Source organism: Eriocheir sinensis, chromosome 37 (genome assembly GCF_024679095.1).
Source record: "Eriocheir sinensis breed Jianghai 21 chromosome 37, ASM2467909v1, whole genome shotgun sequence".
NCBI lineage: Eukaryota > Metazoa > Arthropoda > Malacostraca > Decapoda > Varunidae > Eriocheir > Eriocheir sinensis.
In genome coordinates this window covers 4,656,434-4,679,845 of record NC_066545.1, presented here as the reverse complement: position 1 = coordinate 4,679,845, position 23,412 = coordinate 4,656,434, and the positions used below count along the sequence as shown (strand labels likewise).

The 23,412-nt window shown below is 41.2% G+C and overlaps 1 protein-coding gene across 8 annotated transcripts in view; it reads right to left on the bottom strand.

The window, feature by feature from the left end:
* Nucleotides 1-1,941: 1,941 nt before the first annotated feature.
* The window catches only part of LOC127008106 (coiled-coil domain-containing protein 85C-like), a 35,460-nt gene continuing 13,989 nt past the window's right edge, over nt 1,942-23,412 (bottom strand). For all 8 annotated transcript variants that reach the window (XM_050879705.1, XM_050879710.1, XM_050879703.1 and 5 more), the window contains exons 6-7: nt 14,050-14,300; nt 1,942-13,135 (exon numbers count right to left, since the gene is read on the bottom strand). In XM_050879705.1, coding sequence (XP_050735662.1) covers nt 13,091-13,135; nt 14,050-14,300 — 296 coding nt within the window. In that variant the 3' untranslated portion in view covers nt 1,942-13,090. The remainder of the gene's footprint in view (nt 13,136-14,049; nt 14,301-23,412) is intronic.

Genomic DNA, 23,412 nt, shown 5'->3' with positions numbered 1-23,412 from the left:
GAACGAGAAAACTGGCAAATTCAAACATATTAAAATCAGGATGTTTCCACAAAGCAAGGCTAAATTATATGTAACAAATTACTAGACGTATTTGTTCTCCATGCAGATGGCAGTTGGGCAGTAAACAAAGTTGTAAACATGTGGGTTACGGTATGTCTTTAACTTTGTGGTACCAATGTCCAGTAATTAGTGAAGATCAATCACATTTACAATCTATAAATAATCGGCCGATTATTGGTTACCGATTAATCGGTAATCGGCCAAATTGCTTATCGGTGCAACCCTAAAGAAAGCACACTTATCACATATGTGGTGATGGTTAGACATAAAAGTTGATTGTTATAAAGTCCAGTAAGGATTGTTAAGTAGTTGAAATATCAATTATTATTAATAGTAGTGCATGGTTCAAATCAGCCTCAGCCGAGTCTGTGACGTCATTGTTGTCCATCCTCCCCTCGCAATGCCTCACTAAATTTCCTACCTCACTCCTCATTATATGAACATTCACCTGTCCCCTGTTATTCACAGGGGTTAGGGGACACCCATCCCCCCCCCCACCCCCCCCCAAAAAAAAAGCTTCTAGACCAACAAAAAATTACTGAAAATTATTTTACACACATGCATTACCTAGTAAAGCATTTTTGTTAGCTGAAAACAGCCTAAAATATCATATCATATTCATCAGTTATACGTTACCATAAACTGTACTGTAATTTACATAACTTCTGACAAATACGTAGTCATCAAAATCTCACTCAACTGTTGGGTACTCAGTGGCACTATGTCTTTGCCATTCTCTACTTCAATGTGGCGCTGCCTGTATAGCCAATATGGTCTATTTAAGCATATCATAACATGTAAATTGTTTACTAATGAATGCTTCTTTCTAGTATAAAAATCAGGTAATAAAAATATGAAACGAAAAATAAGAACTGGATCATAGCTGCAAGAAGCTGTTCAGATAATAAACAAAACAAACAGGGATGTTGACAGTAAGGCTGGGCAGGTACTGCCAGTGCAGTATTCAGTATTCTTCATACTTCCAGGTCATCATACACACATATGATAACCCATAGAATACTGAATACCGTACTGATGGTGCCAGCACCTACCAAGAATGCATTTCGCGTTATTCACAAAATGTTGTCTGGAAACACCCAAGACGCTTAAAGCATCACTGGCTTCGGCTGAACAAAAAATATTTAAAACATGGGGAAATAATGCTTTCTGCATCATTTTTGGGCAAGTTGTGAGGGAGATGATCAATTTTAAAAGTAGGTTTAGCAACGTTCAATGACAGTTATTTACACAACACAGCCGTTAGATTTGCTAGTTACTTCCTTCAACCTTACCCGCTCCCTGTCATCATAATGAATGAATAAAATAAACTCTGGGTCTGAGGGGGTTAATAATTTGAAACTCAAAATCTTTATAATTGACAGTATTCGTCATTGTTCCCTGCCTGTTAATAATAATGACATCTACATCCTATGCCTAAGCTATCATAGATGCCTCTTCAGATTTGAGCACCACGACCATAGTGGGGGGGACACCTACTACTGGTTCAGTGTGAACAATTGTGCTCACCTTAACCCCTTCGCGCTGGATGTTCAAAAAGCCCGCCTGGCTGATATACGGCGTGCACGGCTGCGCGCGGGAAACCTGAGCCGGCATGTATCTGCTTGTCACCTCCGTATATTATGCTGCTGAAAGCCCTCATTGCATGTATCCCGTATTTGCAAAGCAGCATACACGACGAGTCAACATATACCTGCTATGCATAATATAAATTGCGTCCATGCGAAATAAAAAATAAAAAAGCGAAATAAAGAAAGGGGAGAGGGGGAAAGAAATAGAGAAAGCAGATGATTGTGTAAAGGAGGAAGAATGTCGAGAAATTATCAGCAAATACAACTCTGTTATTATCAGTCAGAGAGTTGCCAGATACTGCTTTGTCATCACAGACAATGTATGTGTGTACATGTGTGTGTGTGTGTGTGTGTGTGTGTGTGAGAGAGAGAGAGATAGGCAAGGAGTGGTGGTGTTGGCACCTTGGTGTCTGAGAGAGAGAGAGAGAGGTGGGCGAGACGCACCGTTGCCAGATTATTGTACTACTCAGAGCCTCGTATTTACCTATTTCTGAGCCATAGAAGTTGCCAAAAGACACCAATAATTAATTATTTTACCGATATCTATTTATATAGGCAGTTATTGGGGTCGAGGAGGCAGTTTTTGGGTCGGAAATTGGCAAAAATAGGAGGCTGAATACGGCAATCTGGCAATGTTGGCGAGACGTGATGGTGTCGGCGCCTCGGTGTCAGAGAGAGAGAGAGAGAGAGAATGAGACTTCCTAATTTTAAACACAAGGCGGTGTATACTGTAGCTCATTTTTTGTGATTGGTGGGAACAAGGATGGTGGGAGGAGCAATAGGATTTCAAAGACAGCATACGGCGTCTTTACTTAGTAACCAACACAAAGTACGGGAGAACTCAATAGAAGAAGAAACAATAGAAATATGACGCCTACGTAGGCGTCATCGTATATGCTACTGAGGCTTCATGACGCCTACGTAAGCGTCATCGTATTGAAAGGGTTAAGGGGGTAGCTATAGGTATCTCCAGCTAACGGCAGCCATTTGTAGCTGAGGTTACTCCAGTTGATGAGCATATAATGCAAGTGAGGCTGATGCACACACTGGGCTTCATGTCTCTTGTTGCAGTGTACGCTCCTACTGAGATGAGTGAAACTGAAGACAAGGGGGTGTTCTATGCCAAACTCAACTCCGTATTAGACCAGTGCCCTCCTCGGGAAACACTCATTGTCTTGGGCAACTTCAATGCTACTACTGGCACTGACGGTTGGCTACAAGTTATGTATTGGTCCCCAAGGTTCTGGTCCTAGGAACATCAACAGCTCTTTCCTAAATTTTGCAAGATCCAGGAGGTTGAGAATTGCAGGGTTTTGGTATCAGAGACCAGAGCTGCACCATTGAATTTGGTATAGCAATGTCAGAATATGAAAGGATGCTGTAGATGAATCTGAGAGGGTGTGTAAGAGGAGGAATCAATGAATCAATCAACTGAGTTATATGTCAGGGGGTTCCTTGTCTTACCACCCTATAATGTCATCCCCTGGGGGTTCCAACAAGCAACTTTCCATGCAGGCACCTTGTCCTCCATTCAGGGTTATCTCTTACAGTAACAACCTGGTGAACAGGGTTGACTAATGGATAGCATGCCACATGTCCATATAGCCAGAATTGGTGTTCAGACTATGCAGGCCTTGATTCAGTCATGGGGTATTTTCTGCTCTGACACAATGTCATTCCACCAGAACCCCATGATTCTGCAAAGACACTTATTACCAAAGCACTGACTTGCCTCTTCAAGTCACTGCTCAATGTCCATGTCTCACACCCACAGAGTAAGATGGAGCAAATACAACTTGAATATCAGGATCTTTGTCCTTCTGCACAGGTATTGACAATTCTAAGTGAGTCCATAACACTATGGGCCAAGCCAATCCAAAATTCCACTGCAGTTCAGATGTACCTCATTATTCTTTATGAGACAAACAAGTGTGGTAGGCAGTGGTTGAATGCTAGAACTCCAAACAATTATAGATGTGTCTGATGTGTTAAAAATGCTTGCTTACCTTGCTGATCCACAAATGCACTGCAGTGTCACCTGGAGCTAGTAATTCTTTCCTGTAAAGGGCACCATGTTGGAACACATGTGAAGGGCAACATGCTGGAATACATGCTAAAATTATACAATTTACATTACATATATAAATCTGTACTTTATTGACATCCTTAATATATTTCCTGCACAATGCTATATTACAACTTGCTAATCTAATAAGTTCACACACTGCACCATTAAAAAATATAATCTTTATATATATAATTTTTCTAAAATTACTCTGAGGACTATATTTACTACACAAAGTATATGTTGAGCCTTGGACCACTATAATAATGAGAATGACAAGTAATGAAAACAGTAGTTGCAGATATTACTAAAAAATGGTGGTAGAGACAGTGCTGTAAGGAAAGAAGGAGGAAGTGAATTTTGAGTAATGAAGAATATATAAATTCTAAATAAAAAGAAAGACATATGATATTCATATACAAACACCCACAACTACAGACACATGCACACTCACACAAACATGATACACCAACCAGCTTCGTACTACAAATACAATTTAAAAAGAAATCATATATTACTAGTCTAGGAGTAAACGATAACAGGTACTTCCATAGCATACTGCATCAACTTAATCTATCTCTCTAGCACACCACCTGGCTATGCACATCACAAAAGGATATTCCTGACACTATGCCAGAAGCTACAGCAATCACAAACTTTTCACACAACTGTTTTTAATGTGAAGTTGTGACAGCTTCTTCCAATACTCCTCGAGGTCATCAGTAAAACTTAGTCAGTGCATGCATCATGTATTAACATGTCTTATTGCACTGAGATACAGACACAAGTAATACAACATTTAAAATATTTGATACCCCAGAAATCTTTATACAAAATCATGAATAAAATTATAATTTTTAACAAAATTAAATAAGCTACACATACCATTCGGTTTGGTATCTGAATTTTGGCAATTGATGTGATAGACAGGAAGTCCTCTACAGACAAACATTCATACATAAAAAACTATGACAAGCATTCATACAAGAAACAACGATGAAAAGTGTTCATGTATGAGAAAAGTGAGTAAAGAAAATATCAAATGGTTCCACCAAACTTCTTGCAATAATGAGCAACTGTGATTCTGCAGAAAATAAAAGAGCATCCAAGGCAATGGTATGGGGGAAGAAGAGTGATGGCATGCAACAATCAATTTACAACTGAATGCATGCCACTGCCAGGCTTTGGTAAATATTTTACCTCTATTAAGTTGATAAAGCAAAGGCATGCTAACAATGTTAGAATTTCACAACTTTGCACACAAACATGTTTCTGGTCTTAATTCTGCTCACCCTAATCTGAATCTAGATCAAGATTCCAATCACATTTAGCTTGCCTCCTTGGTAAATAAAATGTCTATTTTGGATTTCCAGCCATGGAAAAAACACTCACTTGTATTAGTAACCCATTATGGCACCTTGTGAACATGCCTAACAACACAATGATAAAAAATAATACTGGTCCCCAGCATCTCATTTAATTTGAAGAAGTTTTGTTGTTCACCACACCTTTCATAATTAACATCAATCATTCAAGTCGCAACATTACTCTATGGCAGCTGCCTGTGGCAGCAATGCCAGAATAATCTTATTTTTTTCTATTATGCATATTTTTAGATAAAACTGTTCAACTATCTGTGTATTCATTTCAAGTAAGATTTTTGCATAACTCAAAGTTACATGCATCCCTGTATGTAGTCAAAGCCATTGTCTCTTTTACACTTTTAGCTGAGTAGGAGGCAGATTTCCACTTCCTCAGCCTTTCCCTTGAAGTTTGCTCTGAGCCTGTCACCATGACCCCACCCCATCCCACCCTTCCCTTCCTACACACAGCTCAACATCCCAGGAGACAATAGGAGGAGTGTGGATTAAGAAGGGGAGGCTTGAGAGAGAGAGAGAGAGAGAGAGAGAGAGAGAGAGAGAGAAACAGTGACGAAAAAACATGACACGAACAAGGGGAAATATGAGAAAGAGAGTTGGAGAAAGATGACAGAAAGGCAGAGTAGAAGAGTAGACAAAGAATGGATGAGGAAGAAGACAAGGAGGAGGAGGAGGAGGAGAAAAGCACACACACACACACACACTCTCTTTATATCTTACAGTTCATTTATCTTTTTTTTAATATCATTAATTCTTTACTTTTTGCACTCTATTTTAGAGGTATATTTTTATTTAATCATTTGCCCTTTTCACTTTTTTCTATGATTTTATCTTCTTCCTATTTTCTGATTAATATTTCTCTCTCTCTCTCTCTCTCTCTCTCTCTCTCTCTCTCTCTCTCTCTCTCTCTCTCTCTCTCTCTCTCTCTCTCTTTTTCTTTTAATGCAAACACACACACACACACACACAGCCACTGATTTTGCAAGAGAGAGAGAGAGAGAGGAAGAAGGAAAGGATTGTTGTAAGGAAATAAAAGAGAAAGACATGGGAAAGTTGGAAAGTTTCGTTTAGTCGGCGCAACATCTGTGGTCATATGCCGGAGAGAGACAGAAGGGGGAAGGAATTATAGGAGAAGGGAACAAATCCATGGAGACAGGACACAACCCCCGATTAATACCTGGTACCCATTCACTGCTGGGTGGACAGGGGCGTAGGGTATCAGAAAAGCCGCCCAAATTTTTCCACTCCACCCGGGAATCGAACCCAGGCTCTCTCGGTTGTGAGCCGAGTGTGCTAACCACTGCACCACAAAACCCCAGAGAGGGACAGGGGATATTATGGTAAAATGGTAATTCTGTAAGAACTGAAACAAATTACATTTTACGTGTCATGAGGTGGAGGTGGAGCAGTGGAGGAGAAGTGGGCGGAGGTGCGAACCCTCATAAGGTGGATGGTAGGGAGGGAAAAAATGGGAGGAAACCATGGAGGTATAAGGGTTGGAGTCGACATCAGCCCCTGACCAATGAAGCGGCTGAATTGTCATCAACCCTTTCACGCACCATGACGTGATTCAAGTCAAAACGGAATTGTCTACATCAGCTTTTGACTCGAATCGCGTCAATTTTTTTTAAAAAATCGCCAAAAATAAATTATCTTTCAGAATCGCGTCAAAAGTTTTTGCGTCAAAGATCCAAGCTAGACCTATAAAATGAACTAATCGTCAACTCTCTTGTGCCGTTGGATTTGAAGTGATAATTGCTCGTGGTTTAGGTGCCTCCCAGCAGGCAGCCTGTGAGCGCGACTGTTGTCCCTTTAAAAAAAAAATTCAGAGTCGGTAAACTTCGTTAATTATTTGCATTTCTTGATAATTTTTCTCTTTCATAGGGCAGAATAATCTCTTCCAAAACCAACTATATATAACAATGCCAGGAAAAAAGAATACTTGTGGGTGAAATTGATAACATGATAAAATGTTTCGCCGCACGGTCAGGCCATTCCTCGAGGTCCCCTTGGGAGCCCCAGATGGATGTCGCAGTGGAAAGAGAAACTTATTAAACTTTTGGTGCGTGAAAGGGTTAACTGTCATTTTTAGGGCCGCAAGGTGGCAGACACCTGTCAGGTGTCAGGTATTTATGAAATAGATCTATCACATCAATAAATGTATGATAATCAAAAACACCAACATCATAATGAATGAGATGGGATCTGGAGGTACCAACTAAGGTAGTGGGCGTGAGCTCTCACCCGGGTATCCCTCATCTTGCAGCCCTAAAAATGACAGTTCGGCAGCTTCGCTTCAATGAATGGGATTAGCGGCCCATGTCAAGTCCATCAATTCTATCTCCATGGAGGAAACAGAGGAAGAAGACAGGCAAGAAAGGAAATAAAATTGAAGTAAAAAGTGTGTGTGTGTGTGTGTGTGTGACAAAGATGGAAAATGCAAGAGATAGAGAGGGAGAGAGAGAGAGAGTTAGTCACCTGTCCTCAGGGGCTGACCTCACTCTCTCATCAGAAGAAATTTTGGGGCTGTTAAGATGGGGGGGGTGAGGAGGGGCAGGGAAGGCAGGTAGGGGGAGATTGAGGTGGCTATGGACGATGAATTGGTAAAAAAATTGAAAATATTAGAAAACAGAGAGCCCAGTTCAGGTGTAAAAGCGACAATGGCTTTGACTGTTACTATCACACCCCAAAATTAATAAGCTGTGGGAAAGGCATGCTATGCATAAGGTGACCAGATCTGCTGAAGCTAAAAGCGGGACATTTTCTCTCTCTCTCTCACACACACACACACACACACATACACAGAGTGCACCTCATGCCAGCAATGCAAATCTAATACTAATGTGAGTAGAGTTGGAGGCACAATATCTCATAGGAACTCCGTACCTGTATCAAGGTAAAGATAGCTACGCGTAGCAATCTTCACCCTGACCTGTATGGAGTATGGACGGTACAAGAATGACTTGTGTAAAGTTACCAGTTAGTGAAACATAAAAGACTGTAAAAATGTATAATTATTAGTAGTTCATGAAAAAAGTGGGACATTTCAATACCAAATAAATAAATGCGGGACAGATGTAAATAAACCAGGACATTTTAGGGACACTTCAAAAAGCAGGACAAACGTAAATAAAGCGGGACTCTGGTCACCTTAGCTATGCAGCCATTTTCTCTTTCCACAATTATGTACTTCAATTTGTTATAAGAAAAAACAGTAAACATAAAAGCAATTTAGTTTCATCAATAAAGCTTGTAGCTTATAGCAGTGAGGCTCATCTGCTATATGTATATTTATGTTCTTACATGCAAGGCCTGTGGCAAAATGTAGAATGGGAAAAAAAGAGTGGCTGGTGAAGTGCATGAAGACCATATTGATGCTGGCACATTCCAGTCAGTTAACTAACTACTAACAACAAAGAGGGAGCATATGCCAGGGGGTATGTTGCTTCACTCGCCCGGCACTCCACCCCCAACAGTTCCCTGGGCAAGCCACCACACAGCTGCCCTTCCCATCCCAAGCCCCTCCATGAATCAATCAGCTTGCCTCAGCCGTAAGTTACTTGGGCATCCCCTGGTCTCCTCCGCTCAGGGCTATCTTCTACAAAAACAATCCTGTAGGCAGGATTGACGCCCATGACACATGCCACGTGCCAATATAACTGACGTTGGCATTCACGAACTAAGCTAGTAACAGGCCTTGATTCAGTTTTATTGCGTAGTCGCTGGTTCAACACGCAGTCATCCCAACAATATTCCACAATCCTACAAAGGCACTTGGTACCAAAGGCACTGACATGCCTCTCCAAGTCACTATTCAGTATCCATGTCTCACAGTCATACACTAAGACAGGGAGCCCAAGTGACTTAAAGATTCAAATCTTTGTCTGCCTGCAAAAATATCAACAACACCTTATACTCATATTGAGTGAGTCCACAACACCGAAGGCCAGGCCAATCTGTTGAGTGACTTCCTGGCAAGACCCACCATCAACACTGCAGAAAAAAAAGGTATATACACCAACAAAGTTGTTACAAATTGGTATGAATGCTGGTAATGTAATAAAGGAGGCATATGCTACAGATGAGCATGGCCTCGGTTCTCATCTGTCACATTGGCCATTGAGTCTGTGGCGGGAAGTACTGGTAACTCATTATTCTGGGACAGGACCAGCATGACATCCAGGTTACCACATTTACCTTCCCTAGGTTTCCCCAGACACCCTGGAGGACATGATAGTTGCTGTGTAGCTGTGAAGAGCAAATCTCAAGAATGTAGTTACAACTGCATTGTCAATGTTGTGATGTGGCAGATTCTGGTGCCACTCAGCATATGATGAGTACAAAATATGACGAAGCCTGAAGATAATGTGGAATTTACTGAAAAGCTGAGGATTGGCCAACCTGATCGTTCATGCCAAGAGTCGTATTCAGACTGAACTTCATTTTAAATAATTTTGCAGCACTATGCTATTATGCTATTCTGTAGTCATATATATTTCAATCCACCTCCATTACTATTTTTTTGCAGATATTCTTTGAGTCAAAATATTTTTCAACTATATCATGTCTTCCTGCAACCTGTAGGCTTACTCTTTCCCCTCTCAATCCCAGCACCATTCCTCTTGTCTCTTACAACATACCCATATACAGCTCAATACTGCTCATGCTACCTGCTGCTAAGAAGTTCTGATTCAGTTTTACTATTTACATAACATGCCAGATATGGTGATACAAAAGTGGATGATGATGAAACCTATGATGAAGAATTAAAGTGACCAGAGAAGGCTCTAAGTGAAGATAGTCAATGGATGTCACTTGTGGAAAGTTACTGTATATATTTGGTGTCATTTGGACCTTAAGACCCTACATAAACATGTACTATTTACAAGGAAAATAGGGAATTTGCATGACCACTGTGGTTCAAACACAGCAGAATGGGATGCACTTTTCTCAGTACATTTCATAGGAAGCACAGGTAAAACTTAAAGCTGCAAGGTCAGGAGGGCAATGATCATCAGTCCTTCCCTTGCATGACAGTTAGCTGTCTCTTGTACAGTATAATCCCAGTTCTGACACACACACACAAACACACAAACACACACACTCATCTGAAGGGAGCAGGGGCAGATTACCACACAAAACTTTCACTCATCACTGTTTCCCCCGTACCCACACAACGTATATGGCACGGCACCACTTGCTACTCCATCAATATTCTGTTCCACTCAGATGATGTGACTGAAGCTGTCTTCTGGGCATACAAAATGTGTTGCAATTATAGTAAACTTGAAGTTTCTACAAAATGTATGTGTGGGCCCAAAGGATCTCTACATAGGTGACCTTGTGTGGAAAGCTGCAACTTTTGCACCCTCTTCCTTACACCCTAAATGCAGCTACCTAAGAAATAAACAGCAAAAACAGCTTGGGCTCTGCCTTGGTGTGGACAAAATTATCTTCCTACAGAGGAATAGTGAAAGCTGACCAAGATCAAGGATGCAGAGTGGAATGTAAAGTAAGTGTGTGTGTGTGTGTGTGTCCATGCATGTGCATGCTTGCAAAGATCAAAGAGATAGCTCATTTTCAAGACAACTCTACACACTTACCTACAAAGATAAAAAGATTTTTTAGATGGGAAGGTGACATCAGTGTAACATGCTAAGCAACAATGGGCAACAGTCTTACGCTGACACATGCACACACCTTTACACATTACACAATTTCCTGTAATTTATATTAAATCTCTATCAAATTATTGTCTTCATTTGACGTCTTCTCTACTTTCCTGTGAGACCATCAGAGTTGCCAAATGTTTGGAATAGTAAGGCCCCTTCAATGGTAGTTTTGGTGTTCAAGCTCTTTTTACTTCACATTTTAAGTACTGATGCCCAAAAGACCTAGGCATGATTATAGAAAAACAGGCTTGACATTTTGGTGTCAGGAAGAGGACAGAATGAATGGCACTGCCTATCAGTGCAATCTTGTGAAAATAGATGTCTATTTTTATCACGGAACAATTTTTCACGAGCAACTGTTAATAACTAAATGAGGGAAGGCATTTAACAATGTACAACAGCACCACAGCTACAAACATAAACATTTAATATTAATGAAGATCAATTTTTAATAAAAAATGATTTTCAACAATATTAAATTATATAAAGAAATCAGAACACTGGAGTAAATATTCTCTAACCTTAAGAGTTTAAAAGAAGAAAAATTACTATTATCATCATGCCTTTAAAAATAACTGATTAGTTATGTTCCTTGTTTTGAATAACCATATATGAGGTAGATGAAAATGTTATTTCACCAACAGAAAAAGATAAGATATAAAGAAATAGTCTACCAATGTTATGAAAGAACAAGAAATGAACGGGATGAGATATTAACAATATGCTGCAATTAATTAATGCAAAATAATGGTTATCTACACATTTTTCAAAGCGTGGTCAACCTAGTTTACGTGGGAAATGGAGAACAATTTTTTTTCTTGAAATTGCTCGTCACACTGATTACCAAAATGACAACTGACTGACAAACCAAGGCTTCAACGCAGGGCAACAAAGCTCATTAGCATAACTATGTTCTGGCTACTTTGATACTGACATCTAGAACCTAAATGCATACCACATCCTTCATTTTCATTTGCAATAAAATAGCTCTTCTTTATTGCTATGAACAAGTCTACAATTATCCAAATAATTTGAAAGCAACAGAAATATTGAAGTCATCGTGTCAGTGAGTTTCGTCATAATGACCTTGGAATGCTTTGCAAACCTGATGGCCCCACAGACTGTTAAAGACACACATGTTTCAGGCAAGGCAGACATGACTGACCTGTTTGTTGCATCTCAGTAAACTTGCCATCCACAGAACAGCCTCTAGGATGAACAAGGAAGGATCTCTATCCCTAAATGACCTTAGTGCCACATGGCACAGACTGTCTAGCACTGGCATCCTTACCATCACTTGTTAATTTCCCCAACTAAAAATTTATGTAATACTGAGCTTGATCAATATGTTAGATAATAAAAACATCCCCCTAATGCTACATGTTACTTAATTGTTATGGCATTTCCCATTAAATATAACTATATTTTCTGGCATAGGATATACCTCTTAATTACCATTGAAAAAAATTAACGTTGAAATTTGCCAATGAGAGTAGCAATGGCAAGAGTAGTCATTATCAGACACAACCACAGAAAGAAAATGCATTGCTATGAATACCATACCTCTGTGTATTGTGATACTGGTGGAAGGTGTCAGATGTAGAGGCACTGGACATCTACAAAATCTTTTAGTGTTAGGTGTTGCATGAAACAGGAACTGGTGAATTAATATAATCATGGTGACAACTTTATAAATATGCAGTCCCTGAGGAAGGCTGACAGACCACCTGGGTAAGCCAGCACACTGACTGCTGCCTCAAGACACCTGCTGTCTAGATTGTAACCATAGAATATATTGAAATCCTTTACAAACAAAGCTTGTCGACGCTCGAAACAAGACATGTAAAACTATTCTTATTACACAGCACTGACAAAAAGACCATTGCATGTTGAGGCTCTACACTGCTGCATCTGAAGACATATATACAGGTGCTATACTATGTGAATCAGTGCATCTTCCCTTTATGCCAGAAAATAAAGTATTGATAAAAAAAACCTGCTCCTGTGCACTGCTGAGACACTGTACACTACCATACCTTGCCTGGAGAAGCAGGGAATGAGGAGGAGGAGGAAATCTTCATATGCCAAGTTGAGAGGAGGGAAGGCACTTGATTAGTTTGCATGACACTTGCAAGATTCCTCAATGAGAATTCTGATCAGGGATTAAAGAGGGAATGGTATGGACAGGAAATGGGAGAGGAGGGTGGGAGAAAGGAGGAGGTATCCATGCTGAGGTGGGGAAAGATGCCTGCATATTCCCACACACTCAGAAAGAGGAAGCAAAGGAGGAGAAATGGAATAGGGTAAGGAGGGAATCAAAACTTGTTATCTGTTCTGGTTGGGCACCTCCTCCAGCTTCTTCCAAACCACCTGTAAGAGAAAAAGGTGCCACGTAATCACTTGTAAGAACACACACACATGGACACACAGATGCATGGCATTGGTAATTACCTCATGAAGGAGATAATTCAAGCCAAAAACTTTCATGAACCTATAGATCTACACTTAACCCTCTCGCGCACGATGATGTGTTTAGCGTCATCAAAGGGTAAAAGGTCCTGGCGCACGATGACGCGAAATGCATCATAAAAGTAAAAAAAAATTATTAAAAATTAAGTTTTCGGTGAAAGTGCGTCAAATTTGGGAGCGTCATTTGTTGGGATAAGTTTCTTAATGGTAACATATGGCAACCTTTCTAAGGAGCATAGATGAGGAGCTTTGAGCGATTTTCAGTTGTTAGCCTACTCTGACGGGAGAGGAAAAGAATAGTTTTCTTGGTGTAACTCGGCAACTAATAGGCATATGAGGATTTTGAGGATACCATAAGAATCCTCACTAAATTCCGCTCCGAAACATATATTCGGCTAAAAAAAGTTGGCCCACAAAATTTCGAGCTAGCGAGTGGGGAAGAGTTGGTATTTAGGATTTATTGTCTACAATACTCAATATGGAGACTTGAAACAAGTTTGTATTGTTTATATACATATTTTCCTCTATTTTTATTTGCACGTGTTCTAGTACAAGTCTTTATGAAGCCATTGATACCAAATTTATTGGAGCATGATATATCAGTGAGGGTAAAATACGTCCGGGAATGTAGAGTATCGCGGCGGCAAAAAAAGGCCGGTCGGGCCTGAGTAATGCATGGTGAGTGGAACAGAAACTTATTGGAAATTTACGGTGTGCGAGAGGGTTAATAACATGATTTTTGGAGACAGGACTTTATAGGTGCAGTTCACCTGTTTATCACAATTAGGTAAAAACACACCAACACACATACTCACATTACACATCTGCCTCAGGAGGGCTTTCTCCCCGTCAGCAAGGGCAGCATCATGAGGTGAGGGTGCAGGCTGCTGGGTGGGGGGAGGGGGGCCCTGTGAGGGGGGAGGACCTGAGGATGGATGGGGGGCCATTACACCTTCCAGCTGCTCCTGCACCTCCAGCACCCTCATGGCAGCTGCAACAGAAGTGGGACGGGACACTAGCGGGGGCGGCCCTTCAGGGAGCAGGTCCTCCTCACTGTCACCTGACCCTGTAAGAAAGTGGAAAATTACTAACTGATTAATGCATTTAACCCTTTCCTTGCGCGCGGTGTGGACGCGACTATCCCCTCAGGCGAAGTCGGGCAGCCCAATGGGGGGTCTCTTTTAACCTCTGTATCTCAAAAACTATTCATCACAGCTAAAATCCAAAAACACCATTGGAAAGAGGAGGTCCAAATCTATGGGAGTCAGTTACGTATGCCTCTCTTGCGAATATACATGCACGTTCAGGGAGTGTTGAATGTTAACACTTACGTCAGTGCGTGCGGGATGATCAACCATATTGAGGGAACTGCGGACATCTTTTCTTCAAATTCTGGCAAGGGAGCATTGCCAACTGCAATATTTACAACTATTTGGTCAAAGAATCAGTCAGGTGATAGGTGAAGCTATGCAAAAATGCCGCTATATTGGGCAAGAACATCCACCAGTTACTCGTCCGTACATTTGCCGCGCTGGGCTGATATGATTTTCCACCAAATTTAGTGAAGAATTCACTCAATTGGCAATCCTGTGTTGTGAGAATTAGTGTTGGAACACTCTCATACGTGGGAGATTTGAGTGCGGGTGAAGGTTGCAGCGAGCGTTGAGCACCACTAGCAAATACGCCTTACACTTTCTGCGAGCGTTTAGCAATGAAAGGGTTAAAAGATAACATCATGCCACCCCAACACTTAAGTCATTTGGCACGTACTACAAAACATGTAGTAAAACAAAAGTTACAGCATACCATAACATTATTTTGGGAAAAGAAAGATGAAAACAACAGCTATGAACAAAGAGAATAATTAGAGACAAAAATTCATAGTGATACGGCATCGAGCCCTTTAACATTTCTTAACACTCCACGAAAGATATATATATATATATATATATACACACAGTACCCTCTCGAGTTTCACGCTTGCTTCATTCTAAAGGTAAAGCGGTAAACTCGAGGTATTGAAATACATGAAAAAGCGCTTATTGGTTCCGGCCCGTGGAAAAGAATTACTTTCTTTTTTTACTTGACTCCCTTGTTATCACAATTTTTTTCGACTTTACTCTCTTGTTATCTCAAAATACGTACCTTGGTAATAGGCAGAAAATGGGAAGTGAGAAGAGGTCGTTCTGAAGCCGCAGTTGAAGGCAGATGCCTTACAATTGGCTGGCAGTTCTGAATACACGCTTGTGATCCACGTGGTGTCGTCTGCTAATGTAAGGGTGGTTGCAAGCGGTCACCCGTGGTACAGTTGGACAAACCTACAGCTTGTGGTAGTTTTCTGTGTGTTATGGTATAATCTGCTAACTCTTTCTGTTATATATCATCAAATCACTAACATCATGATTGACTTTTCAATGCCTATTGAACGTAAACTGCCGCCGCAATTGCAAAATAGCTCGCAGAGGTTCAACTTGCTTACTGCTTCCATATTTCCCTCACCGCTCACAAAGACCAAAAGCAGACAAAAAAGAACAAATCCAGGCAAATTAACACTTTTAATGCTGTGTACAGGTAACTCTCGATTTACGCGAGTTTGGTTTATGCGTTTTTGAAATAACGCGGGGTCCTAAATCCAAATAAATGTTTAATTTACACGTTTTTTCACTTATACGCGATATTTTATGGAGTGGCCACCAGACGTCTCACACAACTGGAATCACACGGCTCGGCGGGCACACAGCTGAGCTCAGTTCTTCCCGCACGCCACTTGAACAACAATACAGTACCCACGCTGCCACATTACTCAACAATAGGGGTGGGCTGGTACTGGTACCAGCTATACGGTACAGTACCAGTACCAGACTGCTTGGTACCGGTACCAATACTAGCCAGTTGCTCCCACGGCCACACAGCTGAGCTCAGTTCTTCCCGCGCAACACTTGAACAACAATACAGTACCCACGCTGCCATGCTACTCAACAATAGGGGTACCGGTATCAGTACCAGTACTAACGGTACCAGCTATACGGTACGGAACTGGTACCAGACTGCTCGGTACCGGTACCAATACCAGCCAGTCACTCATGGTGTCCCTCATTTCTTCCTCACACGAGTGAGGCTGAGACTGAGTGCCTGAGTGGATATCTTGGTGATATGGATATTCTCTCTCTCTCTCTCTCTCTCTCTCTCTCTCTCTCTCTCTCTCTCTCTCTCCACTGAATGAGGTGAATATTTATTTTTCGAAAGGAACCTACCTCTTGTTTGATTTAAATTGTTTTTGATTTATGTGACCTCTTCAAGGACACAATACTCGCGTAAATCGCGTAAATCTTTTGACCTATAATACTTTGTATCACTTCTTAGGTCCTCCTTCTCCACATTTATATACTTCACAACATGCACTTAGGGCTGCTTTCACAGTCATTTTGTTTGTATTGATCGTTACCAATGGCGGCGATTGCCGCTCTAGTATTTCCACGTGAACCCGGCCGATGGGTAGTGATGTGATGTGATGGTGTCGGAGGTATTGCCTTTACAACAGCACCTCGTGGCGGCTGCGGGGTTAGCCTCGCCCCGCACCTTACCACACACTCTCAACACCTGTCACTTTCTCTGCAGCCACCACTACCCCATCGGCCAATTTCGTGTGGAAAACTATAGCGTCGATTGCCACCGTTGGTAACGATCAAAACAAACAGTGACTGTGAAAGCGGCCTTTATTTACTTCACAGTGCGCACTTATACACTTCACCCTGAGCTTAGGTGTTTTTCTGTTCTTTTCTTTCCCTAATTTTGGTTTTCTATGCCCTTTTGCTATTTTAAACTGTTATTTTTCACCGTCGCTGCCATGCATTACAGGTCAAAAGAAGAAGAGGAAAACATCACTGGGAGATCTACAATTTTCAAAGACTCGAGAAAAATGTTTTTTGGACTGTGGTTCCCCAGCACGGGGTGTTCTCTTATCTTGTTAATCAAGTAGTAAGCAAAGCAGCTCTGCCAGTCCATTTTATGAGTCTCTTGGTGGGCCATCTTCCACTGCTCTTCACTCCTCAGCCACTGCCGTCGTCTGTTTGTTTACATACAGCCGTGAGGTACCCACGTACCCACGCTCGTACTCACAACCGTTTTCCATTCATACTGACAACTAACAACTCGCTCCTGGTTGGGCATCCGGGCAACCACGGTTGCCCAAAGCCCCAATGGTTGGACACCGCCTTTTAACCCATTCGTGGTTACCTATGTTACAATGTGTGTACTCCACCTGGTCACGAAAAATGGAAAACAAAATTTTTGACCTAATGAACCCAAAAATATCTCCTTTTTTTAAATGCCCCGCCGGCACTTAACTGGCATCTGTGGCGTGGCGCTGCCAGATGTAATCTCACCACTGAGATATTATTTTCAACTCTTCCTCTAACAATTGTTTTTCTTTTGCACAACATTACATTCTTGTGATATTGTATCACTATAAGAACATAACTAGTCTTAAAGTAGTAATTATGAACGGGAAACATAAAAAAGAAATGTGGCATAACAACTGTTTCCTTTTGTACAACACTACATTTTTGTGATAGTGTATGACTAGGCTATAAGAACACAATTTGTCTCAAAATAGGCTAGTAATTCTGAACAGGAAACATAAAAAGGAAATGTGGCATAACACGTGACCTACAGGATCGGTGGGAAGGCGTCTGTCTGGCTGGAGTGAGTGAGACCATGGGCAGGTGGGGGAGTCACTCTTGGACGAGACGCATTGCTTTCATCTTCGCTTGATGAACTCCGACGTCTTGCCATCTTCATTCTGCCACCATGTGGTGGATATAAACACCTAGAGGTGGAAGGAGGTGGAGAAGATAGTTGAGTAGGTGATGGTCCAGAGCATATGTTTGAGGAGTAGTCAGCTGCTGCTGTGTCTGCTGGATAATATTCAGATCCACTTGCTGATTGGCTTTCTTCACTTTCTTGAAAAACAATCTTTATCTTTATCACTATCATCTATTGTAGATTCACTGTCAGTATCACCCTCCTCTTCTTTGAAATGAAGCTGAATTTGCTCATCAGTGAAAGCGCCGAGTCATCATCTACGTGCCATACCGTATAAGCATGCTCTGAACCAATAAAACTACCGCGCATAAAGTCATCGTGTAGTGCGGCAACGGCCTGATGAACGAGCCTCCCATAACCCACTTAGCCAGTGGGGTACCTCTTTGGCCGACTCGGTAAAGAGTGGCTCTCCCGTCACGCTGGTCGCGGGTTCAATCCCAGGCAGCCGGCAAATACCCTGGTCTTGATTAATTTCTCGTGTTATTTCGATACACGCAGAGGCCGTGTTGGGAAATAGGAAGGATGAAAAATAAGCTCGTCGGGGCATTACAGTGGTGGCACAGCGGTGGGCATCCTCTCCTGCAGTTCTGTTGAGTTTCCCCGAAGGGGTAACAGGTAGGATGGCCCATGCTCCGAGGTTGATAGAAAATGGGAATGTTGGAGGTATGTCTAAAAAGGACATTGTGGAGTTATGTCTCAAAGGGACATTGTCAACACACAGAAATTAATCTACATAGGGGGGAAAGCCGTGTAGTGCGGCAACGGCCTGATGAACGAGCCTCCTATAACCCACTTAGCCAGTGGGGTACCTCTTTGGCCGACTCGGTAAGGAGTGGCTCTCCCGTCACACTGGTCGCGGGTTCAATCCCAGGCAGCCGGGGAATACCCTCACTCTTGATTAATTTCTCGTGTTATTTCGATACACGCAGAGGCCGTGTTGAGAAATAGGAAGGATGGAAAATAAGCTCGTCGGGGCATTACAATCACTTGAGAAAAGATGCCTGACACTTCAATAAATGTAATCATAAACCGCTAGATGCATTTCATTCACTTGGAAAAAAAAAAAAAAAAAAAACATCATATGACGTGGTTGACCAGAGGGAGTAACAACATTAATACGTCAGGTGACGTGGTTGACCACGAACGGGTTAAGGCAGCACGCATGACACCGATGGTAGGTAGACGTGACCTGAACATGTCAAAGGAGCGCGAAACTTGTGGAGGTAATGCGCGAAAGTCATGATGGTAAGAATTTAGGACTAAGCCCTAAACTCGAGGATCGCAAAACTCTGATAGCGTGAAACTTGAGAGGGTAATATATATATATATATATATATATATATATATATATATATATATATATATATATATATATATATATATATATATATATATATATACAGTCACCCATCAGCGTTTCGTATTCATGTCAACTAATTGTGACCCCCGCTTATCTGACCCCAGTTCAGCGTATCTGTGGATGCATTGACGCTAAATAGGAAGGCAGAGAGGGAGGAGGCAGAGGAGGGGGAGGAGGAAGGAGAGAGGAGGAGGGAGGAGGCAGAGAGGAGGGAGGGAGGAGGCAGAGAGGAGGGAGGGAGGAGAGGAGGAGGGAGGCGGGGCAATGGACGTTAAGGCGGTGTCACACTAGCACTTTTTCCGTCGATTAATGCCATTTCCGTCGATTTTTCATCGTTCTGCATGAACTTATCGCATGAATTTGTCAGACGATCAGGATCGTTTCCGCCTGCAAATTTCTGCCTTTGTTTACATTTCCAAGACCAAGACCGAGACTTTCCGCGTGGCTTCAACCTGTCTCAAATGCTCTCCTGCAGTGACAGCCTTCCTCATCCTGGTGTCACTTCTGGCAATAAGAGGTGTCACTAACTCCAGAAGTCTGTGGTACTGGCTCTTGTCCAACCTGATCCAATTCTTCAGAGTCTCATGATCCTCTAAACTCAGCTCTTTTAACAGCCTGTGGTACACACTTTCTCTTTCCCGACGAGCCAACCATGAGCGCATCCATGCACGCTTTTTGGCTTGTTTAGCTCGTCTAAGTCTCACAATACACAGTATTAGGTTCAGAGCAGCGCATCTTTGCCGCAGCGTGGACTCCATGTTTGTTTACATTCCCATGGTCTGTGCTGACGGAAAGTTTCAGACGAAACACTGTTTGTGTGTGACAGGCCGCAGCCAAGATATCGACGATTTTCAGAAAAACGACGGAAAAAGTTGACGGAAAAAAGCTAGTGTGACACCGCCTTTAGGTTGCTCCTGAGTGACGTCACGGTTAGACTGTGACGTCATGCTTTCCTATTGGCCAGCAGCTCACTCAGGGACGACTGCTATTGGTCGAGATTTTCTCATAGCAACATTATCCTAAAAAAAAAAAATTCACGCGCCGCCACACTGCAGTGTTGCCAGATTGGGCTACTTATCGCAAGTTGGGCTACTTTTGGGAACGAAAAAAACATGTTTTATATGACGTGTCAGAGGTGACTTCCCCAAATGCATATTTTCCCATAGGGTTATAGTCCCGCCGTTCGCGGTTTCGCGCATCGCGCCGAAGTCCGGGAACGAAATACCCGCGAACGGCGGGGGATGACTGTATACAGTAAAACCCCGATTATCCGAAATGGAAGGGGGGAAGCCTCTTTCGGATAAGAAGATTTTTCGGATAATCCGGATTTATGGCCGCCATTTTGATTTTTGAAAGAAGTGAGGTCGAAGCACAGGTAGAACGCGATGCGACTGTCCAGTGTGAAGTGTGTGACGCGACTGCCGCCGACTGACGATGTAAACAATGAAACCAAACAAACACACGCTACGCTAAACAAAGTAGTACGCTTAAAACATGTGATGTAAATGTTTTATTGTATGTTTGTCTGTGTGTCTCCTTGTCTGGACCAGTGTATGTTGATACTTGTGAGCGTTGCAGATCTGAATTGTGAATGTTGCAGAGTGCGATTGTGAATGGTTGTGCAAGCTTGCAAGTGTGACCTTGATGCATCGTGCAGGTGGAGACACAGTATGATGACTCATATTATCGTGCAACTCGTATGTTGGAAGGGGAATGTGGCATGGAGTGGAGAGGGGAGTCGTGTTTGTGTCGTTGTCTTGAGAGTACGGTGTGAGAGTAGTCGTGCAGTAGTTTGTTAGTTCACGCACCTACGTCCTTGCTGGGGCGAAGGTGCTGACGTGGTGTTGGTGAGAGTTTGTTTAATGTTTTTTGTCTAATACATTGATCTATTCGTTACAAGCTATTTCGGCAATATGTATTAGAAAGCATATTCATTTTAACTGTTCTTATCAATTTTAAATGTGTTAATATAATACATATGTAGTTACTTTTATTTATTTTTGATGTTTTATAACGTTTTAGTATAGAAAAAAAATTTAATTGCATTATCAGATCAATTTAGGATAATCCGGTTTATATATATATATATATATATATATATATATATATATATATATATATATATATATATATATATATATATATATATATATATATATATATATATATATATATATATATATATATATATATATATATATATATATATATATATATATATATATATATATATATATATATATATATATATATATATATATATATATATATATATATATATATATATATATATATATATATATATATATATATATATATATATATATATATATATATATATATATATATATATATATATATATATATATATATATATATATATATATATATATATATATATATATATATATATATATATATATATATATATATATATATATATATATATATATAACTGCTGTCCATGTAGTCTCAAAATACGAACTTTGGAAAAAAAAAGAAAATGGGAAGAGAGAACGGGTCGTTTTGAAGCCGCAGTCGAAGGTGGCTGCCTTACCATTGGCTGATGGTTCTGAAAACACACTTGTAATTCGCTGGAAGTCTGATGACGTCATTGCTGGTGCTCACCCTATCAGCAGGATCACTGCCTTAACCCTTCAATGCAAACAATATTTTTTGTGACGCGTCTGCAAACAATGGGTGAATTTAACCCAATATTAAGAAAATTATAAAAAAAATAGTTAATCTCACTATTTATCATATCCAATATCAAAGTATGAAAATACAACTTTCACTTCATTTACAAGCAAAATATAAACACCGTACAAAGAAAATGTTATTTTTATTTTGTTTTGAAAGTAAAAACAAAAATTAACATTATTTAGCAATGATTAAACCTTAAATTCCCTAACACGATAAATATTGGCTCGAAGGACAATAGCTACAACAGCGATTGCTGTTGGTCCTTAGAGATTCACGCTGGTTACCTCACTACCCTTATGATGAATTTCGCCTAATATTTGCAATTGTCACCTTCCCCTCGATTGAGTGCAAACATTGGGTGAAAATGACAGCAATCATAAATATATAACACTCAAAATATGGGAGAAAGAAAATGCCCACTTCCTCTCACAGCAAGAGGCTACAGGGAACTGAGAATACATGGAAGGGCAGCTGCGTACCCTTCCTTATCACTTGTAAACATAGGGGAGACAAAAAGCTGTGGTGAATTTCACCCAATGTTTGCATTCCAGGGTTAAGGCGGTGTCACACTGGCCGTTTTCCTCCAACCATTGGAACTACGGGCAACGCTCTTATGCCCAACCGGGAACAAATTGTCGGTAAGTTGGTGTCACACTGGGCCTTTTTCCTCCCACCGCTTTGGCAGCAGCTAGGGTAACCAGCAACTCCAACTTTTCCGGGTGTGCGTCACACACGGCCAAGGTCGGTTGCCCGTATCCACATCCAAAACGTAAACAAAGCACTTGCCTGTATCGACATGGCGTCGTCTGCTAAAGTAAGGGTTGTTGCGGCTTGTACTGCCATTACCCAAGTTATGGACTTGTTGCTGCAGTTAAATGGAAGGAAGAAGCGGTTGTGGGTGTGGAGTGCCTGTGCTTTCTTCGTGCCAGAAGTTCTCATTGTCATCAGTCACCACTGCATGTGCGCGGCCAACCCACCCATCTAGACTCCGACCACAAAAACAGGTGGATCGAATAGTAACAAACATATACATACATGCACGCACACACCAGACTCATCATGAATCATGTCAGATGTTTCTGACAAACAGAAACAATTTCAGCATTTCTATGAGTGTGTTAGAACGTATTTGGTGAGTGGCTTACATGAACCAAACCTAACTCTTGGCAAGAAGAGAGCAGTCATCTTTAACACTGCTCTCTTCTTGCCATTGGGTATGTTTGGTTTGTATGAACCACTCAGCAAATAAGTTCTAACACACTCTAGGAAATGGCAGCCATTTCTGTTGTCA